The sequence below is a fragment of the Emys orbicularis genome, chromosome 1, assembly GCF_028017835.1.
Source record: "Emys orbicularis isolate rEmyOrb1 chromosome 1, rEmyOrb1.hap1, whole genome shotgun sequence".
In the NCBI taxonomy this organism is placed as follows: Eukaryota; Metazoa; Chordata; order Testudines; family Emydidae; genus Emys; species Emys orbicularis.
The window spans coordinates 315,144,143-315,167,671 of NC_088683.1; the positions used below are offsets into that span (position 1 = coordinate 315,144,143).

Genomic DNA, 23,529 nt, shown 5'->3' on the forward strand with positions numbered 1-23,529 from the left:
GAGACAGGACACAATAAAAACATAGGGTCATTTGGCCATAAGTCTTAAAAAAACGGCAGGTTTTTGCCATTAAAATGGCCAAAGTAGAACAGAGATCCTCACAAATGAGCTAATGGAGTTTCTCCTTTCAGACAGGTTTTAACTTTCTTACAGATATTGCACTTCAAGGGTACTAAGGTGCCCAGGTAGTTCTGGGTAGCAGATATTCTAATCCTGATATAAAATTGCATCTGAAGAAGTGGGTTTTTTTACCCATGAAAGCTTATGCCCAAATAAATCTATTAGTCTTTAAGGTGCCACCGGACTCCCCACTGTTTTTCTGGCATAAAATTGTCTCTTTTTTACATCTTACTTGTAAATCTTGGGACTGTGATCTCCAAAACTGTCTAAGGATTTGGACACCTGATTCCCATTGAAATTAAATGGTAACTGGGTGTCCAAATGCTTTGCACAGCTTTGAAAATGTCAGCTGTAAAGTGCAGTTATCGTTTAAAAAAAATGAACATATTTGTCATTCAACTGATTTGTTCCCTGCGTGGATTCATAGTCAGATCTGCTTACTTTAGTGAAAGAAATATTTTTTATACTTGTTAGCATTGCGGAGTCAATAAAAGCTGTGAGAAACTGAGCAAGATTGTTTTCTGGCTTGTGCATGAAGACATGAAGAGATCATGAAGAGAATTGTTCATTAAATTCCAGTCTTAGCTACACTATAGAGTTAGGTCGACGCAAGGCAGCTTACGTTGACCTAACTATGTAAGTGTCTACACTAAAATTTCGCTCCTGCCAATGTAATTTGCCCACTACACCAACTTAATAACTCTACCTTCACAGGAGACATAGAGTCAATGTCGATGTAGTTAGGTCGACAAAGTGTCAGTGTAGACACTGTGGATGTTGATGTACAGCCAGCGCAGTAATTGAATTTGTTTTACATGTCCACACTACGCTCCTTGTGTTGACAGTGTGCATCCTCACCAGGGGAACTTGTACTGATTTAACTACCAGGGTGGGGCATTGTGGGACGGTTTCTGAAAGGCAGCAACAGCCGATGTTAGCAATGCAGTGTCTACACTGACACTGCATCAACCTAACGACATTGACCTAAGCGCTATGCCTCTTGTGGAATGGAGTTATTAAGTCAGTGTAGTGGGCAAGTTACATTGGTGGGCGCTACATTTTAGTGTAGACACTTACAGAGTAAGGTTGACATAAGCTGCCTTAAGTTGACCTAATTCTGTAGTGCATAAGTGCCGACTCCGTGGGTGCTCCGGGGCTGGAGCACCCATGGGGAAAAATTAGCAGGTGTTTAGCACCCATCAGCAGCCAAGCTCCCCCCGCACCCTCCTCCCCTCCCCGGAGCGCACCGCATACCTGCTCCTCCCCCTCCCTCCTAGCACTTCCTGCCCCCCTGCCACCTAACAGCTGTTTGGCGGCACTTTGGACTTTCCGGGAGCAATGGGGAGGAGCAGGGATGAGGTGGAGAAGAGGCGGGGCAGGGGTGGGGACTTGGGGGAAGGGGATGGAATGGGGGCAGGGACTTTGGGGAAGGGGTGGAATGGGGGCAGGGTGAGTGTGGTGCAGGGCAGGAAGAGGCGGGGAAGCGGTGGGGCCAGGGGCAGGGCCAGAGGTGGGGGTGAGGGGTCAAGCACCCACTGGGCAAAGGGGAAGTCGGCGCCTATGCTGTAGTGTAAATCAGGCCCGTGTTGCTTACATCACCTGTTGCTGGCTTTCCAAAGCCATCCCACAATTCCCCACACTGACAGTTTAAGTATCAGAGGGGTAGCCATGTCAGTCTGTATCCACAAAAACAACGAGGAGTCTGGTGGCACCTTAAAGACTAACAGATTTATTTGGGCATAAGCTTTCATCGGTAAAAAACCCCACTCCTTCATCTGTATCTGAAGAACTGGGTGCCACCGAACTGACAGTTCAATCGTGCAAGTGCTCCTGGTGAGGATGCACACAGCCAACACAAGAAGCAAAGTGCAGATATGCACAAGCTATGCAATTACTGAGGCGGCTGTATGCCAACATAAACTAGAGCAACTTAATTTTGTAGTGTAGACATGCTCTTAGATTCAGTCAGAGCTGAACAGGAAACTATTTTCCCATCCTAAGGAGATGTTTGAGATTTTTGAAATTTTCCATCCTAAATCAGCACAAAAAGCCAAAAATCTCAAAATTTTTAGCAAACTGTTAATCCAAAAAAAAATTCAGTTTGGGTTGCTTCAGATAAATTTGAAACATATCATTTCAATATTTATATAATTTAATTAAAAAACAACACCCTTAAATTTCTCAACAAAAAATATAATTTGGTACCAAAAAAATGGAACTTTTCATTTTGAAAATGTTGAAATGGACATTTTGACAATTTCAAAACACATTTCAAAAAATATTTCAAAACAGGAAATTTCCTGTGAAAAGCATCAGTTTCAACAGATCATTTCCACTGAAAAATGTTTTGTCAAAAAATTCCTGGCCAGCTCTAGTTGCAGGTAATGATGCACTAGCTTGAAAGGACTAGCTGGACTTTGGGATCCCAGGTAAGTTTAAAAAAAATTATAGTTTTACTTGTAAAATGAGAACCATTTATCTGGAAGAGACACTGCAAGACATTAAATGACGCCAGCAATATGACTGCACTTTAAACTCACAGGGCCTGATTCTCATTTATGCACATATACTTTTCTGCTGACTTTAAGGCCCCTCTACACTGAAAGAGTGATGTAAAGGGGCCTGAGTGTAAATAAGAATCAGGACTATAAAGACTAAATTTAAAAAAAGAAAAATCTGGGCTTATTGCAGTTTTAAGGACCAAATTCAGATCTGGTAGAAGTAGGCATAAATTTGGCCCAAACTTAGGAAAATCAGGAGATCATGGAATTTTTCTCCCTAGGACTTCAGTTTCCAAAGCTCTCCATCTGGTACCTTTCACTTCAATTAAAGTATATGGATGTCACAAAAGATCTAAAAATACCACGTGTATGGATCTCTTTGCACCAGATCTCCTCCGAAGCTGCATCTTACATTAACATGCTTTTCTCCCAACCTGAAAAAAGTCAGTTGTGTAGATTTATAAACTGCAAAATGATCTGTTCTAATACAAAGTATTGTTGTCACAGTCCTATTTCTAACCATGTAATAGAAATAGTCAATGTTACTGCTGCTGGACCGGTGGACATCCTTCAAGGTAACTTGTAAAGTATCTCCAGGTGCTATGACAGCATGTGGAATGCTGATACTAAGGTAGTTCTGGTTAGCAGACTGGTATCTCTCAGCAGTGGTTTTGGTTCCGGCTGATTCCATGCCAGGCTTCCCTTCTTCAGCCCTCACCTGTGAAGAAAGAAAAGGACAGAGCAAACAGCATGCCAATTAAGAGACAATATCAGGTGCCACTGTTAATTCATGTATCACCAAGTCACCTGGAAAACACTGGAGGGTGAGTTGAGTCACCATAATGCACTAAGTCTAGGAGCTTGTTTGCAAACTGGACACGATTAAATTAGGCTTGAATAAAGACTGGGAGTGGATGGGTCATTACACAAAGTAAAAACTATTTCCCCATGCTAATTTTTCCCCTACTGTTACTCACACCTTCTTGTCAACTGTTTGAAATGGGCCATCCTGATTATCACTACAAAAGTTTTTTTTTCTCCTGCTGATAATAGCCCACCTTAATTGATTAGTCTCATTAGAGTTGGTATGGCAACACCCATTTTTTCATGTTCTCTGTGTATATACTGTATATACTCATTCATAAACCGAATATTTTTGGTAAAAAAGTGATGCATCAAAGAGCGGGGGTCAGCTTATAAACGGGTCTACACCAAAATTTGATGATTTTAAACTCTATGGAATCATTGAATTGAATATCTAATACATTGTCGTTTTGTTTACCTGGAGCATCTGCAGGCATGGAACCCCTCAGCTCCCTGTGGCCGCGGTTCACCATTCCCAGCCAGCTCCCATTGGCTGGGACAGCATACCCGGGACACTGGGAGCTGAGGGGCTCCGTGCCTGTGAATGCTCCAGGTAAACAAAATGTCCAGGCCCGCTAGAGGCTTACCCTAATGGGCCAGGAGCCAAAGTTTGCCAACCCCTGAAATATAGGGTCGGCTTATGAAAGGGTCATACAGTTTTTGCTATTTTTACCTAACCATCTTGGGGGGTCAGCTTATAAACGAATGGGCTAATGAACGAGTATATTCCGTATATCTTCCTACTGTATTTTCCACTGCATGCATCCGATGAAGTGGGTTTTAGCCCATGAAAGCTTATGCCTAAATAAATTTGTTAGTCTCTAAGGTGCCACAAGTACTCCTCGTTCTTTTTGCAGAGCTTGGTGATTTCAAAACAAGAACAACAATTCTATAATCCGATTCTCGCTCGTTGCTTATTTTGCTGTTGCTATATTTGTCTTTGATATTTTCCTGGAGTAGCTTGCTCAATGACACCCACAATAAGTGGCTTAATAATGATTAACAATAAGTATTTTGAAAATAAAATTAACAACCATTCAAATGCGCAGATGACTATGCTAAGTAGCTGTGTGATCTTACTGATCTGTCCTTTGTCATTTCTCACCCCACCTCTTCCCCGTTTGCTATGCATTGAGTCATGTCTATTATTAGGGCCCTATCCTACCAATGACTCTGCAGGAAGACCCCTGCATCTGCGTGCAGCCCCACTGATGTTAGAGGTTAACTCTGGATCCACCTACACTGCAGCTAGAGGTGCAATTTCCAGATGCGCACACACTAGCTTTTATTGACCTAGCATGCTACAAAAAGTGTAGCTGCAATAGCACAGACAGCAGGATAGGCTGTCCATTGGAGTACAATCCCATCTGAGGCCCTAGGTAGTTGCTCAAGTGACTAAGCTCTCCTGCCACTCATGCCGCTGCGGTCACACTGCTATTTTTAGCATATTAACTTGATCAAAGCTAGCACATGTACATTTACCCAAGATAAAAATTACACCTCGAGCCCAAAGTATAGATGTACCCTTTGTGGTCAGGAGTTTGCCCAAGAACAAAATGCATAGTGACCTCAGGATTTTGCCCACCATTTCTGCCAATTGTGTGAAAGTGGAAGCTATATTTTGACAAAATTTGCCTATCACAAACCAAGAACAAATACACTATTACTAGTATTTAACATTTGTACAGAGCACCACAGATGCTGTACAGGGAAAATAAAGAACTGATCCCTGCCCTGAGAAGATTACAGTCTAGCTAATCATACAAACTATTTTACAATACAACTTTAGGGCCTGAGTCAGTCAACCCTTGCCCATGCAAACAATCCTAAAACACAGAAGTAGTTTCAATCATATCAGTGAAACTATTCAAGTGCATAACGATTTGCAGCATCAGGCTCCTACTTTATGTAACATCTTCAATGGAATCTTCCTAAAGATGGTCATATGATGTAAGGAATCATGCTGCAGTTGCCTTGCAGCTTCCATCAAAAATATTCTGGGCATTCATTTTCTGTAAAAATTTGTCTAACAATTTTTTTTTACCATTATTTGTAGCTTCTCTGCAGCACGAGGAATGTTGAATACAAAGGATACTAGACCTTCTTTACTAGAAAGTGCAGTCTTTTTCTTTGGGTCTTTTCTATCTCGGGTAAGAGTTGCAGTAACAGACACGTCAGCAGCAGGAGAACCATCAGCAGAAGTTATAGATGCCTATTCGGGAAAATTTCCACAGGCAAATGACAGGGTGAAAATAAAATCTTAAAACAAGGAAAGATATTTTAAACCAATAGGAAATATGAACCTTTAAAAATTATTATTTGGAAATTTGACCATTGGGAGGGAGAAGCAGGAGGTGACTTCGTCTTGTTACCAACTAGTATCATACAACTACACCCAGATCCCCTGTTGTGCCAGAGCTCTCCTAAGCACATGTTACTCCTGGGGGAATTCTGTGCCACTGCACAAGTGCAGAATTCATGTGCCCTGAAGATTTTTTTTTCTCCACAGAAAATACATTCTGCTGGAGAGGCGCTGCAGTTATGCCTTTCACTCACCAGGGGCTGCTCTCTCTGACACCAGAACAGAGGCAGTCAGCTCACTGGCTGTAGCACTCAACAGCCGATGGGGAGAGAGCAGAGGGTGTGTTCCTCACAGCACCCTGCCTATGGGGCCAGGTGAGGAGGCAAGGGACGGACAGAGAGTGTCACATGGGGCTGCTGGGGGATCACATAGACTGGGGTTCAGAAGGGCTAGTGGTGGGAACAGCCTGTTGTGGTAGTTGAATGGGAGTGGGGGTGCAGGGACCCATGGGGACAGGGGGATGCAGAGACATATTGGGGGGGACAGCTGAATGGGGGTGCAGGCCTACATGGAGATGGGGGGCAGGGACACATGGAAACAGGGGGCAAGGGTGGCTGAGTGGGCTTGCAGGGACACATGGGGATGGGGGGCAGGGTGGTGCAGGGACACATGGGGACAGGGGCAGATGTGTCTGACTGACTGGGAAAGGCTAGGGGTCAGCCAGGGTCTGCATGGGGGAGGCTCCTCAACTCCCTAACAATCCCTTCCCCCCAAAAAAACCCTGTTCCATACTTCTCCCACCCACACCCAGCAACCCTTCAGGTTCACTCCCAGGCTCATTCCCAGCAATTACTTCTCCCTCAGCTCCTCCATTACCCCTGACTCCCCCAACCTTTGCACTGCTTCTGAGGGGTGTGGGAAATACGTTTCTGTATTGTAGATTAAATAAATTATTACTCATATGCCTAGTAAGGAGTCTGTTTGTCAGAAAAACATTTCATGAATCTTTTTTGTTGTCTGTATTGTTACAGACTTGTGTACTTGTTGACAGGTATTTTTAAATAAATTATCAAAATATTTGTAACTGACATGATTATATTGTGTTATTTTGACAAATAAAATATGCAGAATTTTACAGAATTTTAATTTTTTGGTGCACAATTCTCCCAGGAGTAGTATATGTAATCACTTAGGCCTTGGAGACAAGTGATTATATGAGAATTTCAGCTTCCATAACAGACAGACAGACACACACATTAAGTTTCTAGCCTTGATAGTTGTGCTGAAAAATTTGAAAACATTAACCCTGACAGCTCAAAAGCCAGAAGACAAATGAAAAGAAACCAACTTTTATTTTAAAAACCTCCGGATTTGTAAGCCAATTTCATAATTTGCGGGGGGGAGGGGGCACTGTCTCATAGCTTTTGAAGGCTTGAGGTGCACCATTGCATTCCTAGTTCCTTTCTTAAAGATAAGTTCTATATTTTCTACTCTCCACCCCCTGGTATGGCTCTATGTACTCAGAAAGATAAAACCAGAAAATGAACAGAGATAGCCAGCAACGTTTTTGGCCTATACCTGCCAGGCACTCCTCACAAAGAAATCCCATGGAAGCAGCTGGGAATTCTATGGGCAGAACAGCTGCTAGATGAGTCCCTTTTAATGGAAGAAAGCAGATACTGCAAACTAAACGTTACTTACCACAACGGAGAAAGGTGCCCCAGGCACAAAATATTGTTTGGTGTTGGACAGGTCGATAGTATAAGGAGATTTGACAAACTTCACATTACTGAGTTCTTCCTCCTGGATTTCACCACCTATTAATAGCAAACACCTTTTATGGTCCAAGACATTTTTTACTCTCACACAAACGTTAAAAGGCATTCACAAATGAAGAAAACTAAAGTACAACAGAAGTGAATGAAACTAAGCCTTCGTTTCCAAAGACTCATGGCTTAGTTTATAATGGAATATCACTTTTCTTGGCCTTGGATTCCCTAATATGCTCAGGCTGCTCTTCAGTTGTGCGAAGCAGCTAATCCACATAACCAATGAAGCTGGATTGCATTGCCAGTGTGTACTCCTCGGCCTTCCTGCTTTCCACCCTCCCCCACACATATACAACCCAGTTTTCCCTTCTGAACATCCTACACCGCCTGCTCACATCCCTCTTGCTGTCCTTGCTGAGGGAACGTGGTGCAGAGAGTGGTTTGGGGGAAAGAAAACACTTAGCATTTTTACCATTTCTGTAAATTGATAGCAGGCAGGTGATATTTCTTTACTGTTAAAGGTATTACTCAGTGTCAGGAGGGTAGACTCTGGCCCTTTGAGAGCTTTGTTTTTTACTTTGGGCTTGATTCCAGCACTCTCACTCCCTTTGAGTAGTTCTTTTCTCTACAATTAGTTCTATTGGGAGTACTCAAAAAAGCAGGCCTTACTCAGCGTGAGTAATGGTGGAATAATCAGGCTTTAGGTCTCTAACATTCTGGGAGGAGAGTTTTCTTTTCTGGCAAATACTTCTAATACTTTTATGATTGTTCAATATTTTATTTTGCAGGTTCAAACCTTTACGATAAGTTCACAATCAGCTCCTGCCCATCCAGCATTATCATTCACTGGTTTTGACCGGGTCTCCTTCTTGCTGCAAAAAAGCCGATACATTCCTAGCAAAAATTCAGTGTGGCTAGCGAGGAGAGAGGGGAAGAAACCCTTCTATAATACCTATTTGTGACTTGTGTGCTCCCAGGGTCAGCCCCTGCTGAGTAAAGTTCATCAGCTGTGCATGCCATTATATGCACAATGGTGTCCACAATGTTAAGACTCAGACTAAATTATAGAAAATATGAGCAAATATATTATCCAGCTCTCTTTCAATTGTGCTAAGTGGTCAATAAAACATAATGGATGAAATCCTGGCCCTATTGAAGTCAATGGGAGTTTTGCCATTGGCTTCCATGGGTATGTCTTCTCTACAGAGTTAACTCAAGAGATCTACACTCCAGTTAATTCTCTCATGTCAGCCTAGCATAAGTGAGAGCAGCCACACTGTGAAATAACACTCAAATTGTTGTGTCCACATTGATGCTGTACTAAGTTATGTGCGGCAGTAAGACTGCTGGGGCATATCCCACAGCTCTTAGCGCTGCAGTATGCTCAGATCCTTGGAATATAGCCTTGGGATACCCCTTCACCCGTCTAGCTGCGGGGCCTGATCCAAGGCTTGTTCCAGCACCACGGTCTGTTCCTGTGACTCTGCCCCATGTTCTGCTGTGTCTACTCAGGTACCATTACCGCTGGTCTCAAAAGCCCTGCTCAGAAGCTTGTCATGTAGGGCTATGGGCTCTGTGCTTGGGACTGTGGTGAGTCCCCAGTCAAACTCCTTCCTAACAGGGGCGGGTAGATGGTGATCTGCTAACCTTTGCCTTGCGGTAGAAGGTCCTTAGATGTTTAATGCACTACCTGCATTGAACAGCAGTCCCATCTTCACTAGCCTCTTTAAGATGTTCTCAGACAAGTGGATATTTCTGGTGTTGCTCCCAAAATCGTGCTCCCTGCTGTGCTCACACCACTGGTTAACCAGAACTGTGGCATACTCCTTTGGCCAGCTAGCAGCATGCTGGGTGTTGAGCATAACATAGAGCTGTTTTGCAGAATTGGGCTGAGCAGGAAATGGAGCAGGCTGAGTGGAATGAAGAGTTAAATGTTGACTGACAAGTAGCTTCTGATGCATGGGAGGCAAGTAGGAAGTGACTAGGAAGAAGAGCTGGAACATACAGGACCCGGGAATGTGGTATGGCATTGGAGGACTATCTGAACACAAGCTTGGCTACAGCTGTGTCCTCACTGCAAAGTGGACAGTTTGAAGCATGCCTTACAGCAAAATGTGGGCTTTAACCCATCCCCCAGCTGTGCAAGCAAACATGGGTTCAAGGCACATATAAGCACATGCTTTAGGATACTGTGTGGTGGATGGTGGTGTGAGGGGTGAGCGTAAAACAAGGATAAGAACACATGATAAAGCCTGCGGCATAGACATAATGTGTGTGGACAACAGTCAAATAAGGACTTGTGTTAATTTGCAGTGAAAAGAAGATCCATGGACCAAGATTTCACCAAATGAGAACTGTACTGGGAAAAGATCAATGAAAATGTTGTAGATTACATCAGCAAATGCTTAGTTTACTTACTTGCAGTTTCAATAACTGTAACAGAGACATATAAAAAATGCCCTTCCAAAACAGTAATGTTCTTTGTTATTTTTTCTTCCAAAGATTTGGTACTTAACGTGACTGTTCCTTTTCCATTTTGTATCTAAAATAAAGGTGGAAAAGTATTATTGCCTTTGGTGCTTTGAATGGTATTAGATTTAAAGGTTATGTTGCACTTCCAGTAAATTGACTGTAATATTACAAGGGCCAGTGTTTTAAGGCCATTTGATATTTCATTTCCACAAATCTCAACAAATATTGAACTCAACTGGTATAAAATGGCATAGCTCCACTGAACTAATATTTAAATATGATTCAATATTCAATCATATACAATAATCATTTCTAACATGTGGTACTTACTGAAGGCTGTTGTTCCAGGCCTGGGAGAAAGATTTTTTTATCAGTTTCCTCTATTATGCCAAATCGCACATATGCAACACCATCTATCCCTTTTCCATAAGAGTGCCTTTTATAGGAAAAAGAATGAAGCAACAATAATTATAGTAATATACACACAGTAGACAGTCTAATGTGCAATTGCTAATGAACGTGAAATGAAAGAGCCCCTTTGCCTAGCAATGAGTTAGTATTGTGTGTTTGTAATTGATTATTTAGAACTGAAATACAGCTCTAGTAACTAGTGCTATACATATGATAATCTTTGACAGCTTCGTATACAAAGCTATAGGTATACACAGGGCCGGCTCTAACTTTTTTGCTGCCCCAAGCAGCAAAAAAAAGTGCCGCCCCGCCGAGCGCCGCACCGCGCCGCCGGAACCCCCCCCCCCCGAGCGCCGCCCCCCCCGTCGAGTGCCGCACCGCGCCGCCGGAAACCCCCCCCTCGCGCCGCGCCCCGCGCCGCCCCCTCGCGCCGCCGGAACCCCCCCCCAGCGCCGCGCCGCCGGAGCCCGCCGAGCACCGCCGGAACCCCCCCCAGCGCCGCGCCCCGCGCCGCCCCCCCCGCCGAGCACTGCGCCGCCGGAGCGCCCCCCCCCCCCCGCGGAATGCCGCGCTGCCCCCCCGCCACCCCAAGATTGGCCGCCCCTTACCAGGCGCCGCCCCAAGCATGTGCTTGGTTGCCTGGTGCCTGGAGCCGGCCCTGGGTATACAAAGTGCAGACCTGGGATACGTCACTTAGTCCCTGAGCTAGTCTACACTACAAAGGCTTTAATGATACAGCTACACCAGTATAGAGATACCAGCAGAGCCCCCTGGTGGAGACACAGCATATACTGGCAAAAGGACTCCTTTTGTTGGTAGGTACATCTACATGGGGATTGGAGGTTGTCAGCATAGCTATCTCAGTCAGAGGTGCATTTTTTTTCACAGTCCTGGCTAACATAGCTCTGTCAGCATAACTTTGTAGTGTAGATCTGGCCTCTGCGCCTCAGTTCCTCATCTGCAAAAAGGGGGCCATAGCACTCCCTGTGAACAATATTGCAACCCCATGCAATATCTGTGGGGTCACTCTATTCAGTCTCTGTACGGTTTCTGTATCATTGTGTTCTACTCCATGGGGGAGGGTTACCACAGATCTCACAGGAATCAAAAAACAGTGGGGAGTGATTAAGGCGAGTCATTGAGACTAAACAACCATAGAGATGTACTACCCTGGAGAGTCTTGTATATACTGGTTCAAACTGGGTTTTCCAGAGACTAGGAAACAAAGAAAGGGCTTTTAGTACAAAAGGATTAGCTTGAACTCACACAGGGCCTTCTTTCTGAACCTGTGCAAAGATCTCATCTTGCAAAAGGGTTGGAAAGACTTTGGCCTACTTGGGCCCCAGAAGACTGATGGGTGACTTCTGGTAAGTTTTGAGCATGCACATTGGAGCTTTTATAATTTTAATATGTTTTCTCTCTAATGCTTTTACCTTAAGAATAAATATGCTTGCCTAGAAGGAGCTGTGTGGTAACCTGTAACTGCTGGCAATACACTGGTCACAGCCTTCAGTGAGAAAGCAAAGCACAAGCGCTGGCCTTGAGGCAGACTGGCTTGCTGGGGATATCACAATGTAAGGCAGGAGGCTGTGCAGCCTTAAAACCCTGGTCAGAAGGGAGACACATTCAGATCTCCATGCAAAAGAGGTGATGGTGGGAGCCAGAAACCTTAAGTGGATGCCCTTGAGGGAACACAGACAGGGAATACAGATGCAGTTACCCTGGAACTGTGACACTGCCTGTGATGGGGTGGACTAGGCCCAAAGGCAGGGTTCTGCCACACCCATCCCAGGAAAGGCGCAATGGAGAGGTCCTCCAAGCAGGCTAGAGTGACTGCAGGGTGGAAGCAGCCAATCAGGCCCCAGGAGGGCCATATAAAAGGAGCTGCAGAACAGAGCAGCAGTTAGTTGCTGCTGGAAGCTGGAGAAGAAACGACTGCATTCCTGCCTGGCTGAGGGAACTGCAGCACAACGGATGGCAGGGACTGGAGGGAGCGAGAGGCTGCTGGCTGGCTGCTAGGTCTGAGCCAAAGACAGTTTGCTAGCAGGGACTGGGGAAGCAATGAAGGAGCTCCCGTCTGGCTGTGGACACTGAGTAGGGACTGAGCCTTTGGAGGGCCGCACAAAGTTAGTGTCTCCAGGGAGGAAGCCCCGGGGATACAGCCCCATACCAGGGCTGGACTGGTTTAAAGACCGCAGACACACCCAACCAGACGGGGCACTCGCGAGAGGCGGGTGCTGACCCTGCTACACTGCCCTACCTCACAGGGCATACTACAGTGATGGGGCACATAAGTGCCTAAGATTGATATAGCAAGTAAAGAAACACCAAATTTCTGAGACTCTCTGAATAAAGGATCAACCCTACAGTAACTGCTAATGTAGGACTAGCATTTCCAATTCAGACTACAGATGGCCTAAAAACAGAACCATTTATCTGAAATCACTGAATTTTCAGGATTTTGGAAAAATAGAACCTAGATCTAAACTGCTCTTGGTTCTCCCAGTCTCTGCTTGAAACCTGTGCATGAGAACATAATGTCTAAGAAGCTCAGTGTTTCTCAAACTGGGGCTGCTGCTTGTGTAGGGAAAGCCCCCAGCGGGCCGGGCCGGTTTGTTTACCTGCCTCGTCCGCAGGTCCGGCCGATCGTGGCTCCCACTGGCCGCGGTTCGCTGCTCCAGGCCAATGGGGGCTGCGGGAAGCAGCGGCCAGTACGTCCCTCAGCCTGCACCACTTCCAGCAGCCCCCATTGGCCTGGAGCAGTGAACTGCGGCCAGTGGGAGCCACGATCGGCTGGACCTGCGGACGAGGCAGGTAAACAAACCGGCCCAGCCCTCCAGAGGCTTTCCCTACACAAGCGGCGGAACAAGTTTGAGAAACACTGAGCTACGAGATCTAAACACCACTGAGCTTTGGGAAAAGTTCAGATTTGGGTCTGAACTAACAGCTGAGGTCCACCTCTATCTAAATCATAAGTTACTGGGCTTTAGAATGTTGCTAACTCTCATACTTGCTGATTTTCCATTTAATTAAAAATAATTATCTCTGGTTGTCTTAGGGACTTGTTGATTTAGCAATCCAGAAAGAAATTCTCTCTCATCTTCATCTCTTCTATAGCTCATAAAGAAAGGCACAAAGCCTTGTTTCTTTCTTTATCAGACTGCATCCCATTAGCACAGAAGCAGCATTTCACAGCAATGTTTCAAGAAAGAAGAAACAGAGAGAAAGGTCCAGAATATGAGAGACTGAAGGAGAAATGCTTGAGAAAAACCAGAGCCTGCTCCCACTAAAGTTAGTGGAAAGTCTCCAACTGATTTCTATTATACAGGATTAGATGTTAGATGACCTGCAGCATGTACTCAGAAACAAGAATTATGAGATGTATATGATGTATGATCCATACCAATGTAAAAAAATATAATATCTGTCTATTTAGGTACCTATGTGGCCCTCATCAACCTAGTATCTAAGCATCTAATCTAGAAAACAAACATTTTTTAAAAGGTTTGGTTATTTAAACGGTCAAATTAAGCAACATACAATTATTAATTCCGTCAAGACACTCCAAGTAGTGCATTTTGACTTCTCATATGGCTTGAAAGCATCCAGTCTTCAAACTCAGGGCCCCAAAAGATGCATTTGCCAACAATTGAACTGCCTCTCCTGTCTTATGGATTAATTTAATTATTAATTACAATGTGTGGAGGAAGTGACAGAGCTCACTTTTTCTTATCCCCAAGCCTCATAAAAAAGACACCATTAAAATATACTTACGTTGCATAAATATCAAATGTAAAGGTCTTGTTCCAAATATGGTAGTATGGCTCTAATGGGATAAGTTTGACTTCAAAAGATGGAAGTTCTGCACAGAAGAACACAAAAAATAAAGATCATGTCTAAAAGAGTTCACAGTTCAAATGTGCCTTCAACTCCTGAGAGTTCATAATGCATGAGGCTTCGGAAAAATTGGCAGCTCTTTGTTCCTGCACTGAAAGGTGTGCAGAGAAAGTTGAAGTCTCCATTTAAGCTTTAGGCAAAAGCAGAGCAGTCTTTGATAGCCCTCTTGCTAATCAATAGTTGGAGCTATATTACAATGGCATAGAGACAGATAGACTCTGGATTTTTTTTTTTTTTTTTAGGAGCCTGATCTCACAAATACTGATTTATATCCACTGAAGTCAATGATATTTCACATATGAAAATATATGTGAGATCAGAATCAGGCCCACTGGCTGAGTGATACTCTTAGAGTTGGCTGTTCCTCACCAAAGTACATTCATTATAAAATCCTCCAGTTCACTAAGGGTCAGGTCATGATTGGCCCCTACATGGTTGCATAGGGATGAGAGGGTGCAAATTCTTCCCAATTCAAGCACCTTGCACATGGATTGTCTCAGCCCAGTGTCAAGACTGTTCCTCCGTGCATCTCTTTGAGTCCAAGGCATTCTAGAGGGGGTAGAGCGATTGCCCTGCTACCTCCCATCACTGCCCCCTCCCCCTCCCACACACACTGCACTGGCCCACGCAGCAATTCAGACACACTGGGGTGAGTAACCATCATCATCTTAATGGATGGTGGAGACTGCGCGCTACCATATGCACCAGGGAACTCAGCAAGCACTAAGCGCTGCTCGAAGAATGGTTAACACCACCTCCTACTTGGGTCACTGCCTATCAAGCCGATTTGGCCCTCAGTTATCTAGAAGATCTAATATCTAAGCACAACCAGAAACTTCGCTGAGATATAGTCAGAACTTCATGTACTCATGCTCCCAATTAAACATTAGCTTACCATATTTTTTAACTTCAAATTCAGCTGAACTATTGGACATCTCATACCCATCAAACCAGGCCAGGATTTTCCAGTTTCCAGGACTAGTGTTCAGATTAAATAGAAAGGGGAAAGTTTCTCTTACTCAATAGATTTTCAAAGCAATTTAAACATATTTAATGTCTTGCTAAATAGAATAAGGAAAAAAACAAAAAACGCAGCAGTTGAAACCAAACACCAATCTCTGCTTCCTTCCTTTGTTTTCACCCTCTAACAATGAATTTCCTTCATTTTACTTTCCCTTTGCTGCTGGGAAGCCCATAAATGTCTCTCTGAAGCGCTGCAGTCTGGATTGAAATAGACACTTTGTAGAGCATGAGGAACAAGCCAATAAATTACCATGTTGCAAACTACATGGAACACAGATTACTCCCTAAAAACCTATATGAAGAAGACAGTCACAGTATATTCACAAGAGGCAATCTTCATGCTATGAGCTCTAAATAATTCAGCATAGCATTTAAGCACGTTTAACTTTAAGCACATGCTTAAGTCTCATTGAAGTAAATGGGATTCAAGCTTGTACTAAACAAATGCTTAAACATAAGTGCTATACTGAAGAGGGATGGATTTAAGCACATGATTACAATTAAGCAGTTTGCTGAATTGGGACCTTCATAATTTGGAATACATATAGCAGCACCATATAAGCACTAAACGGTTGAGCTGGCTCTTGTAAGGATCAAGGTGTCTTCCACAAGGATCTCAGGGCCACACATGACTGGGCCATCATTTCCTGCCAAATGTCGTTTTCTAAAAGGATGCCATAGCTGTGCTTGAATGTAATCAAAGCAGAAACATCCCCTTCATCTGTTACGGGACTGTAGCGCCCCACTCTGTGTCTCCAGGGTGAGGAACCTTTACCCTTCTTGTTTTTAAGGTTTATCTTTTTAGTATGTGTTTCATGTTTTCCAGCAGTAGGGGGAGCCATGGCTTGGCATGTATAGACATGCTGTGTATGTGCATGTGACAGGGCACATGAATAGCCTAGGATAAAATGGGTGTGTTAAGAGCTTCTCCATGTACTGTGTGATGGAGGCGTGACAGACTCTAGACAGAGAAACAGGTTCATCGGCCCGTAGCTGGTACGCCCCGCCAGACCACCCAGCAGGGAATGAGATTTTCCTTACTTGCTGTAATTGTAGCCTAGAAGCATATATTTAGATCCTATTGTAGTTTTCAATAAAATGGTTAAAATCCACCTGATCTCTCTCAGACTTGTCTGAATTGCACTGGGGAAAGGGCAGTTTGTAACACACCATCCTATATTCCTCTCCCTGCTCTAACAAAGGATGGCAAAACTAAACAACACTTGGTGAGGAAGGGAAAATTGTTTCCAAACTGAGACTGTGTATCTCTCTAGCCACTTTTAATCTGAAGACATTTCTGATGCTCCCAAATAATAATAGTAGTAATTTTGATATGTTGACACATTGAAGATTATGCCACAGTAACTTACTCTGCAATGTCAGGTATCACAAAATGTCCACTGGTCATTGGCTTTGTCTGCAACGCTGATTTTTTAACCACCATTCCTTTTGAATTCTATCAAGGAAAAAAACAAAAACAAAGATACAGCTCATACCCTCAGAATGAAACAGTTGTGTCATTAGCTGAAGTTTGCATCTAGATCCTGGGGAGGGGAAAGAGCAAGATTGCTCTAATTTTTCCTTTCTTTAGGATTCCACTTTTCTGCCCCACCTCCATACTCCACTTTAGACCGAGAAGGACTATATCAGATTCTCTTCACAGCCCGTAAACATGACTTCTCCTCTGACTGGAAGAATTACTGCTAAGTGACACAGTAAATTGCCCTGACAGTCCTCCCTGCCCTTTCTGGCCTAGGAAGAAAGGAAGAAATTGGACCCAAGGTTCCAACATGATAGTGCACAGAACTAGTCCTAGGCTACTCAATCAGCCATATGCTGAATGTCTTAATATAATTATTGTTCTTTACCTTATATTTAAGGATATTCTTTTAAACAGTCCCCCTCATGAGACCTGGATGGGAAACTAACAGAGCCTTTCTCATCTACTTACAGGTTCAAGTCTGAAACAATTTGGTAATACTAGGGATGTCAAGCGATTCAAAAAATTAATCACGATGTAAAATTTTAGAGCCTGCAAGTCCACTCAGTCCTCCTTCTTGTTCAGCCAATCACTCAGACAAACAAGTTAGTTTACACTTGCAGGAGATAATGCTGCCTGCTTCTTTTTTACAATGTCACTTGAAAGTGAGAACAGGCGTTCTCATGGCACTGTTGTAGCTGGCGTCACAAGATATTTATATGCCAGATGCGTTAAATATTCATATGCTTCAACCACCATTCCAGGGGACATGCGTCCATGCTGATGGCGGGTTCTGCTCAATAACAATCCAAAGCAGTGCAGATTGATGAATGTTCATTTTCATTATCTGAGTCAAATGCCACTAGCAGAAGGTTGATTTTCTTTTTTGGTGCTTCGGGTTCTGTAGTGTCCTCATCAGAGTGTTGCTCTTTTAAGATTTCTGAAAGCATGCTCTACACCTCATCCCTCTCAGATTTTGGAAGGCACTTCAGATTCTTAAACCTTGGGTTGAGTGCTGTAACTTCTTTAGAAATCTCACATTGGTACCTTCTTCGCGTTTTGTCAAATCTGAAGTGAAAGTGTTCTTAAAACGAACAACATGTGCTGGGTCATCATCCAAGACTGCTATAACAGGAAATATATGGCAGAATACGGGTAAAACAGAGCAGGGGACATACAATTCTCCCCAAGGAGTTCAGTCACAAATTTAATTAACACATTATTTATTTAACAAGCGTCATCAGCATGAAAGCATGTCCTCTGGAATGGTGGCCGAAGCACGAAGGTTTAGCATATCTGGCATGTAAATTCTTTGCAATGCCGGCTACAAAAGTGCCATGCAAATGCCTGTTCTCACTCTCTGGTGACATTGTAAATAAGAAGAGGGCAGCATTATCTCCCATAAATGTAAATAAACTTGTTTGTCTTAGCTATTGGCTGAACAAGAAGTAGGACTGAGTGGACTTGTAGGCTCTGAAGTTTTACATTCTTTTGTTTTTGTGTGCAGTTATGTAACAAAAAAAATCTACATATGTAAATTGTACTTTCACAACAATGAGATTTCACTACAGTACTTGTATGAGGTGAATTGAAAAGTACTATTTCTTTTGTTTATCATTTTTACAGTGCAAATATTTATAATCAACAATAATATATACTTTGATTTCAATTACAACGCAGAATACAATATATATGAAAACATAGAAAAACATCCAAAATATTTAATACATTTCAATTGGTATTCTATTGTTTAACAGTGTGATTAAAACTGCAATTAATCATGATTAATTTTTTTAATTGTGATTAATTTTTTTTGAGGTAATCGCATGAGTTAACTGCGATTAATTGACAGCCCTAATAATGACTGAAAGTTGTCACCATCGGATAGCTGTCCAATGGCCATATGAAATAAATTGATGGTCTCTATTCAGTTCTTAATGGACAAATGCCCACGCCACAAAAACACATCAGTTAACTGAAACTCTTGATGGAGGTCTCGGAAGCCACCTCTGCCCTAGACATTTTTTAACCAGATTCTCACAATTGTGAATGAAAGTGCAGCTGCACCCTCAAAAGCCATCATTGGAACCAGTCTCACTCTTGAACTTCCTGGAGAACTACCTACCACAGTTTAAATACTCACTAGTACAATGACTTGAATCTTCTCATTTGCAGGTTTCATTGCATTGTCCAAGGTGAAGATCCTGTATTTGACTATATAATAAAAATGGTAAAGCTGAGGGTTTCATTTTACCTTTCTAAAATACACATTCTAGTTCTAGTTTCATGTTGTTAACTGAGCCAATCAATTCAGGAAGGCAAATCAAATAATCAGAAACATAATAAAAAAAAACTACCACTGTCTTTTCCAGGTTATACTGTATGAAGCAAGATAAATATGAACAAATGTGTTTGCTGCTTTAAGAATATCTCTTATAAAGATAGAGTAAGTTTGGTTCCACAATAGTATCGTTACAGGCACTTAACCATTGGAACTCAAATGTGTATAATGTTGAGATCCCTGTGTTATCACTTAATCCAATCTCATATTTTGTCACTTCACAATCACTAAAAGGGGACATATTACACGTCACAAAGCTCTGTGAGGGTGTTCCCCCTGCATTTTAATATTTTTCTGATGAGAGTCATTGCTGTGTGCTTGAGGAGGAAGTTCCAGATTCTACTTGGGCCCTGGATGAATGTCTAAGGGCTAGGAGAAGGAACAAAAAAATTCTTTCTCCTTTTGTGCCATTACACACAGCTATGTCACAATGCAGCAGGCCAGAATCTACTGCAGTACAAGTGCCTAGAGTCTACTGCAGCTGCTGGACACACATAGGGGGTGAGGGGAGTAGTGAGGTTTTTGCCATAAAGTGAAGAATTTGCCATTAATTTTTTCCCTAAGAGCAACCACATGATATACAGCATTTTTAACTTCTGAAAAGTGGTAGTATTTTTTTTAACCTTTTGTATTAGGTGTGTATATAGGTTTATCTGTCTGAATAAAAATGTAGCCCTTCTTGGAAGACAGGAGGATGCGAGTGTGCTGAGCATGTTCCTTAAAAAGCTCCTTGCTTTCAGTGACTAGCAGAATATACGGTTTTCGTCTTTTCTTGAACATATCTTCAGGCATCAAATCAGGCTTGACCTGAATATAATGGAAGAACAGTGTTAGATCCTCACCTGGTGTTATTCAATGTAGCGCTACTGAATTCCAAGGAGTTATGCCAACTTAGAGCAGCTGAGAATCTGGCCTAAGAAGTTTATCCGATTGAAGTATCCATGAAATAGCTGAAGAGTTGATACCATTTGTATGGCTCATATCATTTTTATACAGATTGTACTCAAATTTATTTCTATTTTGGGACTATTATTGCTTTGCCATTAGAAATGCAATTCACTCCCTAATTTTCTGCCATGGAACTATGGAAAAGTAAAACACCTTCTTTCAAATTAAATATAATTAAAACCTAATTACTTTTTACCCTAAATACATATTACATTCTTGTTACCATGCCATTTGCTAGCTATAATATTACCCCATATTCCCTTATTTATTCAAAGTTTGGGTATGTGATTAGAGTGTTGTCTGATGCATATTAATAAGGGCTACCAAATGTCCTGTCTAGAAAGGAGATCAAACCAAAGCTGCGGATCTGAACTTTAGGGATATTCAAATCAAGTTGGAATTTTGCAGCATGTCCCTGTCTCCACAATAAGCCAAAACAAAACCCCAGATCTCAACTCTCCTGAACTTTAAGGACTCATTTCAACTGCCATTAACAGTAAGCAGGCTTTGGGATGCAATGCAGCAGCTCCTTAACAGCTCACAGCAATAGCGTACATTTTTAGATTAGAAGACCATACATTCTACCCCAGGTATGGAAAGTGCCCATCACACTCTGGGTGCTACCACAATCTTAGGCCTGGTCTACACTAGAAAATTAGGTCAGTATAACCATGTTGCTCAGGGGTGTGCAAGATCCACACCCCTAAGTGGTGGAGTTAAAACAACCTACGTCCCCATGTAGACAGTGCTAGGTCAATGGAAGAATTCTTCTGTCAATTTAGCTACCGTCTCTTGGGGAGGTGGATTACCTATGCTGATGGAAGAATCTCTCCCATTGGCATAGGTAGTGTCTACATTGAAGCACTACAGCAGTGCAACTGCAGTGGTGCAGCTGTGATGCATAGTGTTTTAAGTCTAGACAAGCCCTCAATAATAAAAGTGAAGACGACCACTTTCTCTAAATGGAACTGTGAAGTGACTTTGCCAGGGCACCAGGGCCAATATTCCATTCCACATTCTCATGAAAAAGTCACTGAATCTTTATTAATCAAAAGTGATCAGGAACTTGGGTCTACCTACTGCATAGAAGATAGCACCTATCATCACAAAGTAGGGTGACCAGATGTCCTGATTTTATAGGGACAGTCCCAATTTTGGGGTCTTTTTCTTATATAGGCTCCTATTACCCCCCCACCCCCGTCCTGATTTTTCACACTTGCTGTCTGGTCACCCTATCACAAAGAGCCCACTGAAACCATGCTGGGGCACTTCTTTAGTAGTATAGACTCAGAAAACAGAGTGCCACCATCTGAAGTACCACTCCAAAGAGAGCTTGAGTTTTCCTATTCAAGCTTTGACCCCGTCTAGTCAGTGATATCACAAAGTCCCAGCTCATGATGATATGGCTGCAGACAGGTTTTTAAATGACAGCTTTTGGTTACTAGTATGATTGTTGACTCACCATAATTTTTTTCATTTCCTGATAGTTGTTCTCTTGGTTGAGGGTAAAGACAGTCATGTCTGATAGTAGCTCATTATTTATCTCATCCTTGAAATATACTGTAACTTTGACAGAGCTCTGTGCTCTGTGTACTTGAACAGTTATTGTCTCATATTCTCCCACATGTACCACATTTGGTGCAGTAATAAGAAATCTAAAACCAGATAGAATAGACTATTTACTGACTTATGTGGATTTTTTTAAACAGACACTAAAAAAGCACCCATCAAGTGCAAACTTTTCAAAAGACACTAAATAAACAGACTTCTTAATTCCCGCAGAACAAACCAACCCAGCAACAACATAAATACAAGAGAAATCAATCAACTCCTTCCCCACAATTCTCAGCCACCCTGAATCACCATAACCAGTCCTACCCCAAATTCATCTCACATACAAAGGGGGAAAGGGTGGACCTTGTTGGCGATTAATGACTACCAATGCCCAGTTTAATAGAGATCAAGATTAGACTGGCTCACGCCTACATATCTGGAAGTAATACCAGGCAGTGCATTAATAACATTATATAAATGTGTGTATTTTATACTTGAAAACATGTATCTTCAACTGATGGTACCAATACCTCCCCTATACTATCCATTCCTCCAAATGCTTCCAAATGTCAACAGGTATCACTTCCATCTTATATATGTTGAGTTATAGATAGTTCATCTTCATCCAGATGCCTGTCTCCCTAAAAAACTAGCAATACAAGACTATAGAATCTAGGTTTCATGAGAAGGAGATAGGGAGTTGAGTGTCAGCCAGCTATGCTTTCTGTCCCATGGCATTTGTCATTAAGCAGAAAACTAATAAGCAATATACTTACGATGGCGCTTGTTCTGCATTGCGCAAGAATGCACAAATGCTCAGCACAAATACCAGCCTTTCCATCAAAAACCTTTGCAATATAAATGTCCTTGCTGCAAAAAAGATCTATCCGAAGAACATTAACAACCTCCCTTTGAGATGGCGGTGGTTAGAACGGGGCTGACCACAGATTACATCAGTTATCAGTCTCTATCCTGGGTTACTCATTAATAACCCTCAATATTATGCAATCAATAGTGACTGAAGGTTCCAGAGATGTAAAAACATAGCCCAGGGATGCGCATTCTAGAGCTAATCAAGACTTTGCATGTTATTATTCAGCCTCCGTTGCCCAGATTCTTTGCAGCTGCAATATTTTCAAATGTTAGTCATTTAAAATCATGTGGAGGGAAGTTCTTATAGTATGATGCCTACTTTAATAGTGTAAGTTCTGAAAATGCTATCCTTAAAACCAGTTTCATGAAAAAGATGGCATGACAAAAACAATTGCAATAAGCCAATTCTTCATTCTGAGTGGGGAATAAAACAAACAGTGCTTTTTTCTATCTGAGTGTAACTTTGTTCTAGTAAGAAAGTTTCTTTTCTGTGTGTTTAAACACTGATTGAATTTAGTGATTATGAAAACATGAGAAATACTGACTACAGCCAAGTATAGCATGGGCAGGCACTCAGCAAAGTTCACAATGGAACTCCTCCAATGCAACTCTGTCCTGGCCTGCAATACTCAAACTATCACACTCTGGACTTATCCTGAGCAAAGCCTGAGGGTTGCATTGAACCATACCAGATTATGTGCTGGGTTTGTGTTGTGGACAAATGCTTACTGCAGGCATGAATTAAAGACATCCAGTCAGTTGGATCTGGTCACACTTTACGGATGTCCTGGAGGCCCACATCCTCTTTTCTCTCATCTTGTTTCAGTCTCTTTTCTCCAAAATCTGCTCAGTTGTTATCAGGGCACAGTTCAATTTCCTTGACAGGACAGTGACCGTTAGAGAGATTAGCAGACATGCCACTAAGGCAGTGGTTTTCAACCAGGGGTTCATCAACCAGGTCTTCCAGGGGGTAC

At 42.6% G+C, this 23,529-nt stretch overlaps 1 protein-coding gene across 1 annotated transcript in view; it reads right to left on the reverse strand.

Annotated features, from left to right (window-relative positions):
• The window catches only part of LOC135895267 (complement C4-like), a 92,002-nt gene extending 69,479 nt beyond the window's left edge, over positions 1 to 22,523 (reverse strand). The window contains exons 1-12 of the mRNA XM_065423340.1: positions 22,459 to 22,523; positions 21,591 to 21,783; positions 19,804 to 19,987; positions 18,983 to 19,053; positions 16,730 to 16,815; positions 15,232 to 15,314; positions 14,214 to 14,301; positions 10,359 to 10,464; positions 9,975 to 10,098; positions 7,489 to 7,604; positions 5,530 to 5,697; positions 3,142 to 3,339 (exon numbers count right to left, since the gene is read on the reverse strand). Coding sequence (XP_065279412.1) covers positions 3,142 to 3,339; positions 5,530 to 5,697; positions 7,489 to 7,604; positions 9,975 to 10,098; positions 10,359 to 10,464; positions 14,214 to 14,301; positions 15,232 to 15,314; positions 16,730 to 16,815; positions 18,983 to 19,053; positions 19,804 to 19,987; positions 21,591 to 21,783; positions 22,459 to 22,523 — 1,482 coding nt within the window. The remainder of the gene's footprint in view (positions 1 to 3,141; positions 3,340 to 5,529; positions 5,698 to 7,488; positions 7,605 to 9,974; positions 10,099 to 10,358; positions 10,465 to 14,213; positions 14,302 to 15,231; positions 15,315 to 16,729; positions 16,816 to 18,982; positions 19,054 to 19,803; positions 19,988 to 21,590; positions 21,784 to 22,458) is intronic.
• Between the last annotated feature and the right edge of the window lie 1,006 nt (positions 22,524 to 23,529).